This window comes from Heterocephalus glaber, unplaced genomic scaffold (genome assembly GCF_053883595.1).
Source record: "Heterocephalus glaber isolate CG9 unplaced genomic scaffold, H.glaber_assembly_v1.0 deba00001547, whole genome shotgun sequence".
Taxonomy (NCBI): domain Eukaryota; kingdom Metazoa; phylum Chordata; class Mammalia; order Rodentia; family Bathyergidae; genus Heterocephalus; species Heterocephalus glaber.
The window spans coordinates 12,839,882-12,860,762 of record NW_028258340.1 but is presented as its reverse complement, the minus strand read 5'-3'; the positions used below and the strand labels follow the sequence as shown (position 1 = coordinate 12,860,762).

Genomic DNA, 20,881 nt, shown 5'->3' with positions numbered 1-20,881 from the left:
ATCAGTTTTAGAAGTATGGCCTTTTTCACAGTATTGGCTCCAGGAGCAGGGATTATCTTTTCATTTTTCAGGGTTCTCTTTGATCTCCTTTTTCAGTGTGCTCTAGTTTTCATTGTAGAGATCTTTCACTTCCTTGGGTAATTCCTAAGTATTCAATTTTTCATGATGCTATGAATGGTATTGTTTTACTGATTTCATTGCTGGTGAGTTCATTATTGGTGTACAGTATCCTTTAATAATTTTTAACTGGATGTTTTTGTTAGCAAAATTATAAAAATTCTTTCCATATTCTAGATGCAATGAATGAATGAATATATGAATTATAAAGATTTTCTACTTTTCTATGGGTGTCTCTTCTCTTTCTTCAGTGTGTGCTTTTCATACATTTCTATAGGTGTAAGTTTGTGATACACAGCAATTACATTCATCTTGGGAAATTGGAATATATACAAATTGCCTCTTGATCACTTTTATTCACCTCTCCTCCTTCCATCCACCTCCTTTCCCCTCTGTCTCCTTTAGATCCCCCTCCCATCTCCAAAGAGTCTTTATTCTTTTAGTTCAGGTCTTTCATATTTGTTTGGTTTATGTGATTGTGTCTTTTGAAGGACAGAAAATTGCTTTTAATTTCACTTTAGTCCCCTTTATCTGTTTTTTAATGCTTCTTAGTATCATATCTAAGTAGTCACAACCTACCTAAATTCATTAAATTTTGTTCCTATGTTTTCCTCTAAAATTCTTAGTTCAAATATTTAAATCTGTTATCCATTTTGAGTTATTTTTGTATATGGTGTCATTTAGAGATATAAAATAATTTTCTTACATATGGGTGGCCAGTTTTCTCCGAATGTAGCCACACTTATGAAAAATCAATTTTCCATTGATATAAAGTTTGGCCTCACAATTTTATTTTATATTTTTATCCTGAAGCCAGTACCATGATGTATTACTTATTATACCTTTGTGATAAGTTTTGAAATTAGGATATATGAGCCCTCAAATTTGCTAAAGAAAATTTTTGGATAATTCAAGATCCTTGAAAATCCATGTGATGTTAAAATTTAACTTGCCAATTTCTGCAAAAAATGACAATTGAGATGTGATAGGAATTGTGTGAATTTGTAATCTGGCAAATATTGCCATTTTCATAATATCAAATATTATGACATAAATGTTGGACATCTTACTATTTATCTACATGTGCTTTAGATTCTTTCATTGTTATTTATAGTTTTCAGTACATAAGTCTTACATTTCTTTTTTCAGTTTGTTTACAAGTACTTTATTTGATGCCATCTAAATGAAATTGAATTTTTAATTTCATTTTGGGGTGGATCATGGCTAGTACATATAAATTCAGCTGTTTGTTGTGTATTGACTTTACATAATACAAACTTGCTGAACTCATTCATTAATTTTGGTGGTTTCTAATGGATTTTTTGGGATACAAAGTCATGCCATCTGTGAATGGAGGTCATTTTACATTTTTCTTTTGAATCAGGATTCATTCTATTCATTTTTCTTACCTGATTGGTCTACCTTGGACCTCCAGTGCAATGTTAAATAAAAGTGGCAAAAGAGGATATTTTGTCCTGTTCTTGATCTAAAAGAGAAGTATTTAACTTTCAGCAATCAATATAATGTTAGATGTAGGTTTTTTATTTATTAACTTTATATTCTTGAGGAAGTTCAATTTTCTCCCTAGTTTGTACCATTTGTTTTACCATGAAAGTGTGTTGTGTTTTGTCAAATACCTTATAGCTTTTAAAATGATAATATAATCTTTGTCCCATATTCTAAGATTGTTCATTACATTGGTGGATATTTAGATGTTAAATGTGGGATAAATCAGTTATACATACTATATTATCTTTTCTGTATGTTATTGGAATTTCTTTGATAGTATTTTATTGTGGATTTTTATATATAAGTTCATAAGGGACATTGAACTATAATTTTTTCCCCTTGGAATGCTTTTGTTTCTGGCTTCAGAATAAAACTGTTGTCACACAATGAATTGGAACATTCTCTCACCTCTTCAAATTTTTGAATAATTTGTGAAGAATTGTTGCTAGTTCTTTTTTTCAATGTTGGTAGCATTCACCAATTAGTTCATTTGGTTGTGGGATTTTCTTTTTTAGAAATCTTTTGATTATTAATTAAATCTCTTTACTTGCCATAAGGTATTTTTTTCTCTTTCTTCTTGGGTCTATTTCAGTTATTTTGTCCTTTCTAAGAGTTTGCCTAAGCAATCTCCTGTAGCAGTCACCTTCCAGTCACTGGGACAAAATTCCTTTCACTCACAACTATGCACTATTTAAAACAGATAAATAAGAAGATATTAAACTATACAGTTATAATGTCTTTTTGTTTACCTATGTAGATAATTACACTTACCTATAGTATTTATTTCTTTGTGTAAATGTCAGTTGTTCTTTTATTGTACCCTAAAAGATTCCCCTTAGTATTGTTCTAATTTTACTAGTGATTCATTCTATTTATGTTTATCAAGAAATATCTTCATTCATACTTCAGTGTTGACTGAGAGTTTTGCATTGTAGAATTTTTGGTTCAAATTTTTTTTTTTTCATTCATACATATTTGAATATGTCTTTCCCATTGCCTTCTAGACTCCAGTGTTTCTAATGAGAAGTTAGATATTCATCTTTTCAGGATCTCTTATAAGTGATGAATTGCATTTTTGTTGATGTTTTCAAGATTCTTTGTCATTGGTTTTAGGTAGTTTGACTCTGATGTGTGTGGGTGTAATCTATTTTCTTTAAACCAGTGGAATGTTGAGCTCCTTAGGCATGCAGATTAATGTTTTTCATCAAGCTTCTGAACTTTTCAGTCCTTATTTCTTTGAATATTCTTTCTACTCTTTTATTTCTTCTTCTTTGGAGACGTGTATCATTCATATGGCACTATTCTTAATGGTTTCCCAAAAATCTCCGAGTCTCTCTTTTGTTCATTTTTTGTTTCTCTTTCTCAGTCTGGGTAATCTCAAATATCTTGTCTTCCAGTTCAGTGATTATTTCTTGTGTTAATTCAAATCTGATATTAAGTCCCATTGGTGAACTTCTACATTTCATTTACTGAACTTTGAAGAACATTTTTCTTTTTATAATTTCTACATTTTATCAATATTGTCTATTTTATGACATATTGTTCTCACATTTCTTTTAATTCTTTAGACCGATTTTCCTTTAGTTCCATGAGTGTATTTATAATAGTTGACTTACCATCTCTGTCTAATATGTTCAACATTTGAATTTCCTCAGGGGCATTAATCTATTATTTTACTGTAACTGTGGATTGGCCATACTTCCCTGTTTATTTGGTTGCATCATAATTTTTTGGTTGAAAACTGGGCATTTTAAATGATGTAATTTTTAAAGTCTGAAAATCATATCATGCCAAGGTTTACTGTTGCTTTTTGTAGTAGTTGTTTAGTTTATTTAGTGACATTTGAGGCTAATTCTGTGTTAGTTGTATTCTTTATTATGTGCAGCCAATGGAATCTCTACTCAGCTAATTAAGTGATTAGATTATGATTGCACAGAGGCTCCCTTAAATTTGTTGACTAATAATATTATATATCAATAATATATAATATATATAATATATAATATATCAATAGTATTATAGCCTATTTCAAGGTCCCCTGTGTAAGTCTATCAAGGGATCTCTTCAATGTTTTGGCAAGTAATATACATTTCTTTATAGCTTTCAATTCCTTATAAGGAACCTCACAGTCAGCCAGAGGTGAGAGATTAGAATTTTCTCAATTAGTTCCTGGGTATGTCCACAGTCTTACACATGTGTATGGCAAACTAGATTCTTAGGAATATATCAGGATTTTAGAAATACCATATAATTATCTTATTCTCAAGTGCTTTCTTATTTACTTAATCATTAATTTTCTGTTAGCCTCTTTTTATGCTACTTCATATTGCTGTGATATTCAAAAATTCATACTGAGTGAGCTCCAAATCCCATAAAACTATATCCCTTAAAATGGACTTTTCAGCCAGCTAAGAGAACAAATAGGTACAATTCTTTGGAGATGGGGATTTTAGAAATCTCCAAACTATTTTTCTTCCTCTATTGGTTGCTAAGCTAATGATTTGTCTCAGCTACCATAGTTGCAATGCTTTTTGTTTGTTTTGTTTTTTATAAATAAAAGAGTAAGAAACTTAGTTAAAGAGAATGGGATTATAGCAAATGAAAATGCCACAATACCTTCTCTTCTTTCAGAGATTCAGTAACTTTTAAAAATTACTCCTTGGATTTTGGTAAACTTTTAGATAATTTTGAAATACCTGATAAAGTTTTTTTTGGGCAAATTTTTGCCAGTGTTTTCCATTATTTTTGGAGAAGTAGTTTTTTTGGAGATCCATAATCTACCATTTTTGAAGTCTTTTGGTGCTATATTCTTAATTTCTGTTAAATAAATTTCCAACAATATCTTAAATGTTTGTCAATGCTGAATATTCATAAGTTATATTCATATTATCATGGTGAATGGGTATTCCTTAAAATTAAAAAAAATATTTTTTGGATTAGGTTTTATTGTTTCCTAACAATACAATATTAAGCAGGCTCCTAGGGCAGAGAAGCTCAGCCAGTCCCAGCACCTGGAAGGAAGCTCTCTGCCTCCATCCCAGGCTCCTAGGGCAGAGAAGGTGAGCCAGTCCCAGCACCCAGAAGGAAGCTCCCGGCCTTCATCCCCGGCTCCTAGGGCAGAGAAGGTGAGCTGGTCCCAGCACCCGGAAGGAAGCTCCCCGCCTCCATCCCAGGCTCCTAGGGCAGAGAAGCTCAGCCAGTCCCAGCACCCAGAAGAAAGCTCCCCTGCTGCCATCCCAAGCTCCTAGGGCAGAGAAGGTGAGCCTAGTGGGCGCCAGAAGCACTGCCCCCCCATGGAAATGAGAAAACACATAAACAAGCCTCAAAAACAGACTTCCAGATCACCTACAGCAACTCCAAAGGGAAACGAGATGGAACACTCTGATACTCAACCACCTAGACTCTCCGAACTGGCAACAAAAGAGGATCTGGGAAAAATGAAATCAGAAATAATTACTCAGATAACAGCAAAGATTTTGCTCATGGCATAAGACATGATTAATAAATCTAGAGAGGACATAGATAAAAAAATAGAGGATCTGAGGAACATGATGGAATCCCAACATAGGAAACAAATGGAATCCATAAAACAGATACAAACAGATTTCCAAGAGATTAAAAACGCCATCGAAAGTCTGCGCAGCAGAATGAACTAATATGAGGATAGAATTTCACATATAGAACATAAGATTGCAATTAGTGAGGAGGAAAAGAAAAATTGCTTTAAAATTGTAAGGGAACATGAGAAATCAATCCAGCATCTGCTAGATGATGCAAAGAAGAATAACATAAGACTGATTGGAGTCAATGAAGAAAGAGGAGAGAGTGCAGATGACATAAATAAACTCTTCACAGAAGTGATGGCAGAAAACTTCCCAAGGAGGGGAAAAGAACTTGACATACAGATAAGTGAGGCATATAAGACTCCAGCTAGCCTTAATCAAAAAAAAATCTACACATAGGCATATAATAGTTAGGATTCCAGAAATCCAACAGAAGAACAAAATTCTACAAGCAGTGAGAGAAAAGAAACAAATCACATACAAAGGAAAGCCCATCAGAATCACAGCAGACTTCTCAAGGCAAATCCTCAAGGCAAGAAGAGCTTGGAGTGATGTATTTCAAGCCCTAAAGGAAAACAGCCTCCAACCCAGATTGATGTACCCTGCAAAACTATCTTTCAAAATTGATGGAGAAATAAGATACTTTCGTGATAAAGAGCACCTCAGGAACTTCATGAATACCAAACCTGCACTCCACAAAATTTTAGACAATACCCTAGGAAAAGACAATGAAGATCACAACCCCAGGAAACCCAGCAGAATGAATCCATTGGGCGTGACAAATTAAACACAAAGGGGGAGAATCCAACAAAAAGAAAAAGTCATGACAAGGCTTTCAAAACTTTGAACTTCATCTCCCTAATGAGTGTATAATTCAGTCTTATTATTGTACTGATTAGTATTTTTCTGATTCTAGAGTTGCACACCTTTCCTTGTGCTATACTGGCTATTTATCATCTTCTTCTGTCTACTTTTTAATTGGGTTGTCTATTAATGAGCTGTAAGAGTTCTTTATATATTCTGGTCATAGGTTATATGCATTGTAAATATGGTCTTTTTAAGGACTACTTTTCATTTTAATGATGTCATTTAAAGTTCTAAATTTTGATGGAATCTCATTTATCAATTTTTTTTTATACATCATGTCTTTTGTATCCTAGGTAGTTCTTGCCTATTCTGAATTCATAAATATTTTGCCTTATAATTTCTTCTTAAAGTTTCATATTTTAGGCTTTCTTATTTAGGTTCATAGATCCCTTTAAGTTATTTTCGTGTATGGAAATAAAAGGTTGAAGTTAATTTTTTATATACAGATACCAGGTGTTCTTGTGCCATTTGCTGAAAACACTATCTCTTCCTCGGCTCTTGAATTGAGTTTATATTCTATAAAATGCTAATGTTAAATAATCTTTCAAAACTCAGTAGACCATATATGTGTGGTTCTATTTCTAGATTCTCTGTTTTATTCCAATGATCTATATGTCTTTCCTTACACCAACACTGCCTTGATTACTGTAGCTTTAGAAGAAGTCTTAAAATTAGGTACTAAACGTCTTCCAACACTGTTTTTGTTTTTGTTTTTGTTTTTAACTTTTCTAGGTCCTTTGTACTCCTACATAACTTTTAAATTTCAATATCCAATTCTTCATTTATAGCAAGTATACAGACCTGAATTTTTATATATATCTTGTGTTTTCTAATCCTGCTAAATTCAAGTACAAGTTCTAGGGGCTCCTAGAGATTTCTTAGTATTTTCTGTGTAGATGATCATTTCATCTACATATAAAGATTTTGCTTCTGCCATGCCAATCCTGTCCTAGTTGTGTCATTTTATTGCCAGACTATTTTGGTGGGGCCTATGTTTCAAAGTTTAATGGACAGATAAAGAGTAAGCATATCTGCCCTTGTTCCCCACCTTAAGGAGAAAGCATTGTGTCTTCTCCATTCATATAAGTTGTACTCGCTGGAAATATGGAGTACATGTTTTTAATCTGTTGAGAAGTTTCTGTTCTACTTCTGGTCTCCTCATAGCTTTTACCATGAACAGCTGTAGAATTTAGTCCAATACTTTTTCTCCAACTGTTGATAGGATCATATGGCTTTTTCCTTTCCTCTGTTAAAATGATGACTTTTGGGGGTGGATCTTCCAATGCTGAACCAACACTGCCAACCCTATAACAAAACTACTTTCTACATCCTGCCAGATCTGACTTCTAATAGTTTGTTTTTTTAAACAAATTTCTATCTATGTTCATACTTTTTTCTTCTATTATCTTTATGCAGTTTTAGGATTAGCACAATGTTGATTTCCTAAACTGAGGGGAGAAGTGTTCCTTCTTTTTTCTGCTTTAATTGTTTGATAATAATTTATCAGTTAAAATGTTTATGAGCCTGCTGTTGTCATATAGGTAGGTTTTCAAGCTAGGAATATACTTTCTTTAATAGGTGCTATTCAAATTTTATATTTCTTCCAGAGTTAGTTTCATTAATTTGTCTTCCAAGATACTTCTTAGAAGTTGTCAAATTTATTTCAAAAAAGATTTTTGTAATATGCTTCCTATATCCTTTTAAATTCTGTGAAATCTGTGGTAATGTCTCCTAGATCTTAATATTGTAATTTAAAAAATGTATAACTGATAGTGTGCAACAGGAAGCAAAGGTCTAAAAGAGCAGGGCAATTGGAAGGGGTAGGGGAAGGGAAAAAAGGGAACGGAAAAAATATGAGAAGAGAAAAAAAATGGAAACAAGGTCTTTGCAAATAGAGAAGGGTGGAGGGGGTGAAGGGAGGGCAAGGGAAGGGGAAAAAAATAAGAACCAAGATACTCATGTAATGGTACAAGATCTCAATGATGAATGTAACTATATTTTATACCTAAAACGTACCAATAAAGTTAATGGGGAAAAAAAAAGAATATTGATTGTTTTTCCTCTTCTTTTTTTAGAGTGTGATATGCTCATTTATTCCACATCAAATTGGAACCTTTAAACTGAAACAGGTGCTAGAGATTGTTGGCCCAGTGGCAGATGAAAATTTGCAGACTACATCAATGAAACCATTTTATTACATAAATTTAAATTTCAAAAGCATCTGTAAGCCTTTCACTAAGAAAATTGTGATGAAAGTTAATCCTGGTATAGTAATATGACTTTTACCATATATGTGTGTGTGTATAAATATATATATATATATATATATATATATAGCCTAATTCAGTAGTTCTTACCTTTTAGCATGAATTAAAATCATGTAAAGGCCTTTCCAAATATGTATTTTTATTTACTATTAAGCTTTATTTAGTACATAATATCGGGGCCCAAAGATTTATGTTTTTACCATATTCCCAATAGATATACTTACAGTTCTGAGGGTCATACATTTGGTTTAGCAACCTATACAGCTCCTGAAATATTTTATGCTTTTTAAATATTTATTTCTTCTGTTTTGCTTGAGGCTATCCTATAAATTAATTTTGACCATTGCATAGATTTTCTTGTTGCTGCTATTTTATGCAGCCCGCTGTAATCTTTTATATATTGAACCATGTTAAATAACTGATATACAGTTTTTTCAACCTTTCACTTTTAAATCGATCATCCTAAATCTTTGAAATTATCATATTTTATTTTTATTCATTTTATTATTTATTTTATTATTAATTGCTAAATATCTTTGTATAGATCCACATATTAATTTGTATTTTCTGAATGTGTTTGTTTTGGGCTTAATATTTAAATTAAAACCAATTATCTTGCATTGATTAATAAATGGCTATCTTTTTGAAAGCTGGAATTCCAAGTACCATATGTAATTTTACCATTCAATTTTACAAAAGGTATATCCCCTTTGATCAGTAATCCCACGGGACAATTTGTGGCCAAAGACTTGTTAAAATATAAGGACTGTGGATCTGTAGCAATGCTTCAATCAACGAGGACACACCTTCATGATCATCAGTCAAATGAAAAGTCAATGAAAGGTGCACTGATAGCCCTTCCCAATGACCGAGCTGCAAGTCTCAGGCCAGGAGAATATCATAAACAGTTCAGGTAACATGTGATATTAAATTTTTGAAAGATATATACAAAATGATATGCAGAGGTCTGACTAGTTCCTGATGTCCAAAAATTAATGATGACAACAATATTTTATCTTCTCATTTTGTTATATGTGGAGTGAGATAGTTGTTGAATACCAGTGCATTTTTTAAAAATTTAACTTCGCATTTCTTTTGTATATTTGCTGGGAAGTGATTGGTATACAAAATAATTCTTAGAATGTACCAATGACAAGTATACAAGAAAGATAGAAATAATCACCTTTGGAATATAACAAGTTCTCAGAATAGTTGTGTTTATTAAGTATGGTTGACACCTTCAGTTTACTTATGTAATAAAAATTAAAATTGTGAATAACCAATTATTGTCATTGTCAGTATCTTTGTTTTGCCCCTTAGAGACACATGAGAAATTACCTTGCCTAAACTGAACTAAAACTTCCTGGGTTTGGATACTAAGAGTTTATAAAACTTAATTTAAATTTATCCAAACTTCAAGGAAATTACTATTTTACCAATGGTTAATCAGAAATCACTAAGGTATATTGAGATCTTTATCTGGGGCCCAATCCCAGAAATGCTTTTTATGCATTTGAATCTGAAGTAGGTTTCTTCTCTGCCTACTCATATGCTATTTGTTGACTATGTAAATTTGATATAGGTCTGGGGTTTCTCTACTTGTCTATTTACCTTAAGGATATCATTAAGCTTGCTTAATTTTGCAGCCATTTAAAAAATTATACTATTTGATTTCTAGGACTTTTTAATTTAGCTACAGTGGGAAAATTTTAGGTTTTTAGGTAGATTATCTTAGTATTTTTATTTTACAAATTCTATCCACATCTGCCTTTTAAAAAAAATTGACAAGTGCAATGAAATACGGGAACGTAAACATAGCTCAGGCTCCATTTAAAATAATTATATTATATATATATATATATATATATATATATATATATATAAAATGTGTTTCCTTCTGGATTATTGTATTCCTTCTGCCCTGCAGTGGATGCTTTTGAAAATATTTATGTATCCTTTTCAACTCGTTCTTAAGGTTATATAAATATGTATATAGAGAGATATGTCTTAATTTAATATTAACAGTTTGTTTCTAACTCCATATTGAGTTTTTTTGCAAAACATTTATTGGTACATTTTAGATATACATAATCACATTCATCATTTGAACCTGTACATGATATATCTTGCTTCTTCTCTGCGCCCCCCTCCAATGGTCCAAAAGTGCCAGAAGTTTTCAAAAACAAAGCTTAGCAGTTGCTTTACATTCTATGGTCACATTTACTTTTACTAGTGAACTGTTTTTCACATTAGTAAAAAAAAATTAACTGTATTATTTTCTGTCTAGTATTTAGTAATTTTAAGTAATGAAAGATATTTTATTATGCTCTATTTGCATGTTGGTAATTGTAAATGCTATTTAATTTCTCCCAGCCAAATACTAACCAGCGCCAACCCTGCTTAGCTTCTGAGATCAGACAAGATCGGGTGCATTCAGGTGGTATGACCATAGACAAATGTTATTTAATTTCTTTTTTTTTTTTGGTACTGGGAATTGAACTCAGGACCTTGTGCTTGCGAAGCAGGTGAAGGCACTCCTGAGCTAAATCCCCAGCCTAATGTTATTTAATTTCTAATCAAAGGTAGGAATTTTTGTCAAATTTGGTTTATTGCAGTATGTCCTGTGCTTAGAACAATCAGGCATATATTTATCATTTCATGAATTTTTGAGTAAATAAATGAGGGAGACATTTTATTCACATGTAAAGTTTGTTCCTGTTGCATTGTAGTTTTTAAAATCATCTATTTCAAGCTGTGAGTATATTTCCTATTGTTTATTCTGTGAGGAACTGATAAAGATTTAGGATTTAGTTACGTTCATTGCTCCTTGTCACTTAAAGTATTTAATCTACTGCAGTTTTCAGTGTCTCTTTCTTTCTCCCTTTTTAAAATGTCAAGACTTTAGATATAGGAATTATTTCTAGGAATTATAGGATTGTAAAGAGTCTTAGCGCCTGAATGGAAATTTAAATATTAGAGACTATCTTTGAATAACTAAACATTTTCCCCTCTTTTTGTCTTAGTCTGTTAAAACCTTTAACTCAGTTAAAGCTGTCTTCATGTAAACTTTGAAGAATTGTGGAAAATGAGGACAAAAATTAGATTAATTTGTAATTAATTTTTATTTGAGAAATAAAGTATGAGTATGACTAATACTTGCTGTGAGTCATATTTTTATTCGACTTCAGTATGTACCTGCAGAAACAAGGAAAGTGGTAGAGTTCAATTCCTCAAGTAATGTGCAACAATTCATAAGGCCCACACATCCCGAATTATTTCTTTACATTTTTTAAATTAAATATTACTTTGACTTATAGACTTGAATATACTTTGAAAATTTGATACACATATACAGTGTATAAAAATCATGTCAGAGTAATTAGCATTTCTAGCTCCTTGAACATTTTTAAATTTTTTTGATTAACATAATATGCAAATATATTTATAAAGTACAGTTGGATATTTCAGTACATGTATATAATGGTTCATACTTAGGAGTTAACTGTTGAGGGTGATACTCTTAATGAGTGACAAAATTTGCTGAGTATTGAGGTAAACAAAGGATGAAAGGTGGGAATAATTGTACTTTTTGTTTTTACTGAAAATATATGCTGAATAAAAAGGAAGAACACAAAGCCAGTTAATATGAGATGTAATTTGAAGTTCTTTTATGCATTGTTTCTATTCTATAGATTTATTATTGACAGTTATTTCATAAACTTTGGTGTTTCAAAAAAGTAACATGTTTAACAAAATGATTCATTGTTCTTTTTTTCTAATTTTAATCATTATGATCTAAAAGCGATAAATTAAAAAAAAACACACCAAACAGGGTCAGTTCTTGTTTCATAAAGTCCGATCTCTATGTAGAACTGTTCACATTGCCTACTCAAGGATAGCTTTACAGTGACCTCAAAAGAAGAGATTTTCTCCAATTAGATTAAGGAATTAATTAGGTCTCACTCTAAAGAAGAGATTTTCTCCAATTAGAATAAGGAATTAATTAGGTCTCACTCTAGTTCTTTATGCTTTCATATAGAATAGGCTATAAGGGAAAATACTGGAGTCTGTTCTGCTCAAAATACTATGCCCAACACCTGAGATAAATATTTACTGGTAAATACTCTATAGTGATTGAACAAATGTATATGTATAGATTTTAACATGACTTACTCATATTGTAGGACGATTTTCACAAAGATTCCAAGGTCTGACTATATAGATCCTGATTTTGAATATACTGAATTTGAAAAAATAGAGAGGAGACTCCATCGAAGCTACTATTCAAATCATATTAAATATTTAAGACATATGCGCCTGGAGAAAGAAGCAGCAAGGTGAAGATCAATTCCACAGTCATGGTGCCCACAGAGTCAGAATATTTTTCTTTTTTAAAATTTATTATTATTTTCATTGTACAAGTTTGGTATACACACACACACACACACACACACACACACACACACATTAAGGATAAAATCAGAATAGTTAACATTTCTGTCTCCTTAAACAATTTTATAACTTTTTAACATCAATATTGTACAGATTTACTGGGTACAGTGGGATATTTCAGAACAAGTATATAATATGTACTAATTAAATAAGGGTAATTGACATATACATCTCATTATTACTTTGTGTTTGGAGATTTCAAGCTCCTCTCTTCTATTTCATCATGAAATTTATAGATTATTGTAAACTATATTCAACCCACTGTTTTTTATTACTTTCTAACTGTGCTTTGGTACCCATCATCCCATCTTTCTGTATTCTACCTTAGTTCCACCCTTCCTAACCTCTAGTAATCACTGTTCTTTATTTAGGTTGATTTTTCTAGCATCTACGTATGAGAGATAATGTGTGATTATTTTTTCTCTGTGTGTGTCTTATTTAATTTAATATTATATCCTCCAGTTTCTGCAAGTGATAGCATTCTATTCTTTTCATGGCTAAATAATATTACATATAATTATATATATCCTTTATATATATATCTTTTATGTATATCCTTTATATATACATATATATATCCATCCATTTGTTAATAGGCACTTAGTCTGCTTCTGTTTAATACCTATCATGAATAGTGCCCCAATAAACATGAGTATGCAGTTGTGGTAATTGGTATGCTACTTTGGTATGCTAATTTCATTTCCTATGGATATATACTCAGAAGTGGGATTGTTCATAGTAATAGTTCTCTTATAAATTTTTTGAAGAGATTCCATGTTTTTTTTTATAGTGGCTATACTACTTTACATTCCCATCAACAGTGTATTTGAATTCTTTTTGTTCACATCCTTACCAGCATCTGTCATTTTTTGTCTTTTCGATAATTGCCAGTATAACTTATGTGAAATGATAGCCCATTGTAGTTTTAATTCGCATTTTCCTGATGGCTAATGATATTGAGCATTTTATAAATCAGATTGGCCTTTTGAATTTCATCCTTGAAGTATCATTAACCCATTTTAAGGTTATATTTGTTGTTTTGTTATAAAATTAAGTATTTTATGTATTCTATTTATGTATTCTTTGTCAAATGCACAGTTTGAAATTTTTCCCCATTCTGTTGGTTGTCTACTCTCTTGTTTCCTTTGGTGTGCAGAAGCTTCTCAGTTTGATATACTTTCCTTCATTTCTTTTTGCTTTTGTTGCCTGTGCTTTTGAGTTCTCATTTAAAAAAAAACATTGTTTATATCAATATATTAGAGTCTTTCCCTTTCTTTTCTTCTAGTAGTTTAATGTTTTATATTTAGGTCTTTTTTCAATCTCGTATTGATTTTTTATTGGGTGATAGGAGTCAAATTTCAGTCCTTTCCATGTGAATATGAGATTTTTTGCTATTTCTTAGTCTTAGTTTCTTTTTCACTTTTAATGTTTTGAATGACATTTTATTGTACAGGAGAAGTAAAATATTGAACTACTTTAATTATAGTAATTTTCTTTGTTACTGTTTTATTTGGAAATATCATCTGTATGTTTCCCCAGAAGTAGATCTTGAGACAGGGATTTCAGTGCCTGGGATTTATGCAGAGTATGCTTAGAAACTTGTATGCCATGAAGGAAGCCGAATAGGGAAAGAAAAAGAGCTGAGTAAGAATATGTTGCAAATAAGGTATACATTCAGCCTGATGCCCAGAATTTCTGGAGCATAAATTATACCACATTGCTGTCCCTGCCTTGAGCCAAAGGGGCTTGTCTCTTGTGTTCTGTGCTAGTTATTTACTGTGGGCTCCCTCTGAATGTGACAGTGGATTGGAAGTAGAGCACATAACGTACTCTATTAAGTGTTTGAGAAAGGAGTCTCCTTAGCAAAGGAAGATTTCTACAGATTAGTGTACCAGTCTATTTAAGTAGATATGAATGTTGCAGCCATAGCTTACATTGGGGAATATTTGGATTCATAGATTTATTTTCTAAAAGACCACCTCACCTGCTTATTATTATTATTTCAGTAGGAAATGCATGTATTCAGATGATCCTGTAGACATGGACATGCTGCCGGCATCAGGTCTAAAGTCACCCTTACTCTCTCAAGTGGAAATACAAAAGGAATGGTCTTCATTAGAGAGTCTGATCAAAACTCATCGATTGTTATGTACCAGGGAATTAGCTTCCAAGGAGAGAGTGTCCCTGGAGAGAAAGGTATGTGCAGTATTTTATATATTATTTTACTATGAGTATTCTTGAACGATTTTTTGTTAATATTGAATGATGAATTTTGGAAAAATTATTTTTCTCAGATTCTCAAAAGACCTAAATCAAACCCAGCCACTCCCAAGGAAAAACTTGATTGCAGCATAATTTTGACACCAAAGCAAATTCATCAAGTAATTGTTGGTAAGAATATACAAAGGTCTACTATGATCTTTATTTTTAAATAAATATCTGTTAAAGTATAATTCATATTCCATATAACTCATCAGTTTAAAATGTGTAAAAAATACATTTTAGTAAATTTATAGTTAGGCAACACTATCACAATTCAGTTTTAGAATGCTGCCATCATCCTCATGCCTGTATGCACTTACTCTGTATTTCTATCCCACAGCCAAGATGACCGTTAGTAAACTTTCTGTCTCTATAGATTTGTATGTCCTGAACATTTCATATAAATGGAGTCACACAATATGTGATCTCTCATATATTGATTTATTCTCTTAGCATACTGTTTTTAGGCTCTTCCATGTGATAGTACTTATCAGTATGTTGCTCCATTTTATATCTATATAGCATCCTATTTAGTGAGAATACCACATTTGGTTTGTTCATTCACCAATTATTGGAAATTGAGCTATTTCTAGTTTGTATAATAATGCTATAACTATGCATGTAAAACTATTTGAGTGAACATGCATTTTCATTTCTTTTGGTTAGATTTGTAGGTCTAGAATTGCTGGGTTGTGTGTCAAATTTATATCTGACTGGTTGAGAAATTTCTAAAATGTTTTCCAAAGTGACTGCACAAAATTACAATGCCATTAGCAGTGTAGGAAGGTTATAATTTCTCCACATTCTCACCAGTACTTGTTATTTCCTGTCTGTTTGAGTATAGCCATTTTAGTGAGTGTGAAATGCTATCTCACTGTATGTTTGAATTGCATTTCTTTAATGGCTAAGGTGATGAATACATTTTTATGTAATTAATTCAAGAAATGTCTATTTAAATCATATATCTTGTTTGGAGATGTCTCTTAAATCCATTCTATAATTTTTAATTTGAATACTTTCTTAATACAGTATTTTTGGTTTATAGTGGCTTTAGTATTTTGTTGTTGCTATTGTTGCATTCTTAAGTGTCTTATTTTACATTGTAATAGACAAATAAACATTATGTATTATTTTATTTATATTAGTACATATTTGTGTTATATAATGATTACATTTTTGTGAGACGTTAGTACATATATCTGACACATCCTAACTCTTTTACAACAGTTTTCCAAGCTCCTAATCTCCATCTCTGTTCCCCTTCCCATTTGTAAAAGATCTCTCCTACTATTTTCTTTTTTTTTTTTTTGGTACTGGGGATCAAACTCAGGACCTTGCGCTTGCGAGCCAGGCGACGGAACCACTGAGCTAAATCCCCAGCCCCCTATTTTCTATTCTGTATCTTTTATTTTGCCCTTTATTTATAATTTGGGTTTTTTATATAAGAAAAATCATGTAGTTTTTAAGCTATGTGTCTATTTTGTTTCACTTAACATTATGATCTCAAGGTACACCCATTTTCCTACAAACGACTCAAATTTGTCCTTCTTTATGGCAAAGTAGTACTCTATTGTGTATAAATGTCACATTTTCTTAATCCATTCATCTGCTGATGTACATATAGGCCACTTCCAAGATTTAAGTATTATGAATTGTGCTGCTATAAACATGAGTATACATGTATCACTGTAATATGATATCTTTAACCCTTTTGAAAAGAGCTGAATTGAATGGAATTTCTATTTTTAACTTTTTGAGGGCTCTCCATACTGATTTCCATAATGCTTATACTAGTTCACATTCCCATCAACAATATAGAATTCTTTTTTGTTTTTTTAATTAAGTTTATTAGCATATATACATATATATCACATTGGTTGTAGATAATTTTTACCTGTACATAATATATCTTGATTCTTCTATTTTCACATTCCCCTACCCTCCCTTCAACCCGTCTTCCCCTCCATATTTACAAAAGCTTTGTTTCCATTTTTTCCTGTTTTTTTTTCTTTTCCCTTTCTTCCTTTCCTCTTGTCCCCTCCCTAGTTCCTTTTCCTATTTGAACATTTGCTTCCTATTTCACAATATCTATTATACATTTTTGGATATTTACATTTTTGATTTCTCACACTAGAGAAACAGTGTGATATTTACACACGTGTGTCCCATTTATTTCACTTAAGTGTATGTTCTCAAGGTGCATCCATTTACCAAGAAAGTCTAAGGTTTATCCTTTTATGGCTGACTAGTACTCCACTGTATTAAAAAAAAAACACATCTTCTTTATCCATTCATCGGTTGATGGGCATTTAGGCTGTTTCCAAGATTTAGCTATTACAAACTGTGCTGCTATAAACATGGGTGTGCAAATATCACTGTGGGATGATGCTTTTAATTCTTTTGGAAAGATACCAAGAAAGGGAATAGCTGGGTCAAATGGAGTCTCTAGTGTTAGTTTTTTGAGGAATCTCCACACTGATTTCCACAGTGGTTCCAGCAGTCTACACTCTCACCAACAGTGGAGAAGGGTTCTTTTTTCCCCTACAGCCCTGTTAGCATTTGTTATTGGCTGATTTCTTGATAATAACCATTCTTTACGGAGTTGAAATCTCAGCGTTCTTTTAATTTTCATCTCTCGAATGACCAGTGATGTTGAACATTTTTTTCATATATTTATTTGTCATTTGTACTTCTTTGTCTGAGAAATGTCTATTCATTTCAGATGCCCATTTTTGGATTGGGTCTTTAAATTTGAAGAGTCTGATTTTTTTTTTCTTTACTTTGTTATATATTCTAGATATTGGTCCTTTGAGGAACAGCTAGCAAAACTTTTTTCCTACTCTATGGGTTGTCTCTTCACTCTGTTGATGATTTCTTTTGCTGTGCAAAAGCTTTTTAATAAGATAACAGTTGTGATTCTTTGTAATATTTCCTGTGCAACCGAGGTTTTGTTCATAAAATCTTTACCTACACCTATGTCTTTAAGAGTTCTATCATTCTCTCTTCCAGCACATAAGTTGTCTTTAGGTTTTAGAAGTTCTTACAAGTCTAGAGAATGATTTTGGGGATTGAATTTCATTAAGCTTCTTGAATCTGTAGGTTTACATCTTTAGATAATTTTCTTTTACCGTTTCACTTCATTTTTTTCATTAAGTTTATTGGTACATTTTAGGTATACAATATGATGACATTCATCATTGGGAATTTGTAACTTTACATGATATGTCTTGGTTCTTATTTTTTTCCCTATTCCCCTGCCCTCCCTTCAACCCCTCAAGCCCTTCCTATTTACAAAGACTTTGTTTCTGTTTTTTCCTTATATCATATTTATTCCTTTCCCTTCTTTCCTTTCCCCTACGTCTCCCACTTTCCCTTCCTCTTTGGACCTTTTCTACCTTTTTTACATTATCTAGTATACATTTTGATCCTTATTTACACTTTCAGTTTCTCACATCAGAGAAACTATTCAGTATGTATATATGTGTGTCCTATTTATTTCACTTAACAGTATGCCCTCAATGTGCATGCATTTAGCTATATTTTAACATTCTTTAGTGATTATTTCTTCACATACTTTTTATCCTCAACCCCCTTCACTTTGTTTTTTCATTTTAGGACTTCAGTGACATTATTCTCAATGTCTTTGTGTCCTCCTGTTTTCTCTAATCCATTCTATTTTTTCTTTTTTTTTTTTTTTTTCAAATTGGATGATTTCTATTGCTATTTCTTCAAATTCACCATCTTTTAGTCCTCCCGCTCTATTTTGTTATTGAGCCTATCCATTAGTTTTCTATTTAACTGATTATATTTTTCAATATATTTTAGTTTTTTAGTTTTTAGTTTTAGTTTTAGTTTTTAGTTTTGTATATGTTGTATGTCTTTGCTGAAATGCTTTTTCCATTTGTTGTCCATGTTCATGATTGCTTATCCTACCATTTTTGCACTAATATCTTTCAAATACTTGTCAAATAATTCCACCAGCTGGGTCATCTTCATCTTGGTATTTTTTGAGATTTTTGTGATTCTTGGTACAAATAATTTTAGTTTGTACCCTGGTCACATTAAGTCTTCTATTTTGACAAACAATATATTTGGTATCAGAGCACATATTCTAGCCCACATTTGTGTGATATGGTAAAAAGATCAATGTAGTTCACAAGAGTTTTGCCGTGTTATTTTGATTGTCTCTCTTTGTGTACTACTCAGAGGATAATGTGAAACTTGGACATTATTTCACACTGTAATTCTTGTATCAAGACATTTACAACATTTATTTTCTTGATTTTGGTAGGTATTTTTGTGATTGAATTCTAGTTGCAGTGTGCTCTGATCTGATAGTATACATAGGGTAATTCCCATTAGTTTATATTTATTTAAATGGGCTGTATGGACTATTATGTGATACTTTTGGAGAAATTTCCTTGTGTTGCTGAGAAGAATGTGTATACTATTTTAGTAGGGTAGAACACTGTAATATCTACTAAGTCCATTTGTTGGTTCAGTTGTGATATTGCTTTGTTGATTTTTTAATCTCGTTTATCTATTTGTGAAATTAGAGTATTGCAATCACTCACTATTATGTTGGTGTTTATTTGATCTTTTTTTTTTGTCCAGTAGTGTTTATGAAGTTAGGTGCACCAATATTCATTGTGTATATATTTACAATTTGTTATCTCTTCCTGTTGAAATGTTCCCTTAACTAATATGTAGTACTTTTTTTGCTTGTTCTGATAGGTTTTAGCTTGAAATCTACATTGAGAGTAAGATTGATACCCTTGCTTTCCTTTTTCAGGTCCTGATGCATGGAATATTTTTCTATCCTTTGATTTTTAGTCTATAAATTTCTTTGTGAATTAGATATATTTCTTGTATGTAGAAACCCGTTGAGTTTTGTTTTTTGATCCAGCCTGCCAATCTGTCATTTAATTGGGGAGGGCCTTTTACATTGAGAATTATTAGTGAAAAGTACTACCCTTTTTCTCTCATCACATTATTTTTTTATGATTGATTTCTTTTCCCTTTTTGTTTAATTGCCCACCCTGCTTGATGTATTTATTCCACTAGAATTTTGGCATTGTTGTATATATTGACTCCAAGATTCCTTGAGAACTTTTTAGAGTGACAGTTTGGTTTTATGGATTTCTGAAGTTGTTGTTTGTCATGATTTTTTTTTCTATATAAATTTTGGGAGATAGTTTTGCAGGCTATATTAGTCTAGGTTGGAAGTTGTTTTCTTTTAGGGCTTGACGCACTTCACTCCAAGGTCTTCTTCCCTTTAAAATTTGTATTGAAATGTCTGTAGTAATCTAGTGAGTTTAACTTTATAAGTGATTTTTTTTATTTGCTTTTTTCATTGTGTTGGACTTCTGTGATTTGGATTGTGATGTGGCATGGGGAGCTTTTTTCATTGTTATTTGTCATTCAATAAGTCTTCCTTACGTGTGTATTGGGTTTTATTTTCTATACTTGGAAAAGTTTCTGCTATAATTTCTATAAATAGATTTTTTTATTCCATGTGTGCTGCCCTCTAATTTTCCTCTAACTCCGATTGGACTTATGGTAGTGTTAGTGTCATCTAGTAGCGGTTGGATCAATTTTTTTGCTCTCTAGTTATTTGTAAGGTATCTTTTAATCATCTGTGCTTCTGATATGACACTTCTCACATTGGTCACTTGTGTTGTTCATATATTCAGTAGAATTCTTTATCTCTGGTATTTTTGTTTGGCACCTTTTTTTTTGGTACCGGGGATCAAACTCGGGTCCTTGTGCTTGGCACCTTTTTATAGACTCTTTTTAAAATAAATTTGTCCTTATATTTTGAACCATTTGAGTCAGCTCTTCTAA

The 20,881-nt window shown here is 31.8% G+C and overlaps 1 protein-coding gene across 17 annotated transcripts in view; it reads left to right on the top strand.

Annotated features, from left to right (window-relative positions):
* Positions 1-20,881, top strand: part of Cfap47 (cilia and flagella associated protein 47) — a 512,210-nt gene that overhangs the window by 26,176 nt on the left and 465,153 nt on the right. For 14 of the 17 annotated variants that reach the window (XR_015442441.1, XR_015442442.1, XR_015442443.1 and 11 more), the window contains 5 exons: positions 8,132-8,321; positions 9,023-9,236; positions 12,508-12,660; positions 14,782-14,971; positions 15,070-15,166. Coding sequence is in view for 14 of the 17 variants with exons in the window: in XM_087189881.1 (XP_087046007.1) it covers positions 8,132-8,321; positions 9,023-9,236; positions 12,508-12,660; positions 14,782-14,971; positions 15,070-15,166 (844 nt within the window). In the remaining 3 variants the exon portion in view is untranslated. The remainder of the gene's footprint in view (positions 1-8,131; positions 8,322-9,022; positions 9,237-12,507; positions 12,661-14,781; positions 14,972-15,069; positions 15,167-20,881) is intronic. The other 3 variants (XM_087189872.1, XM_087189879.1, XM_087189878.1) reach the window with 3 other exon arrangements.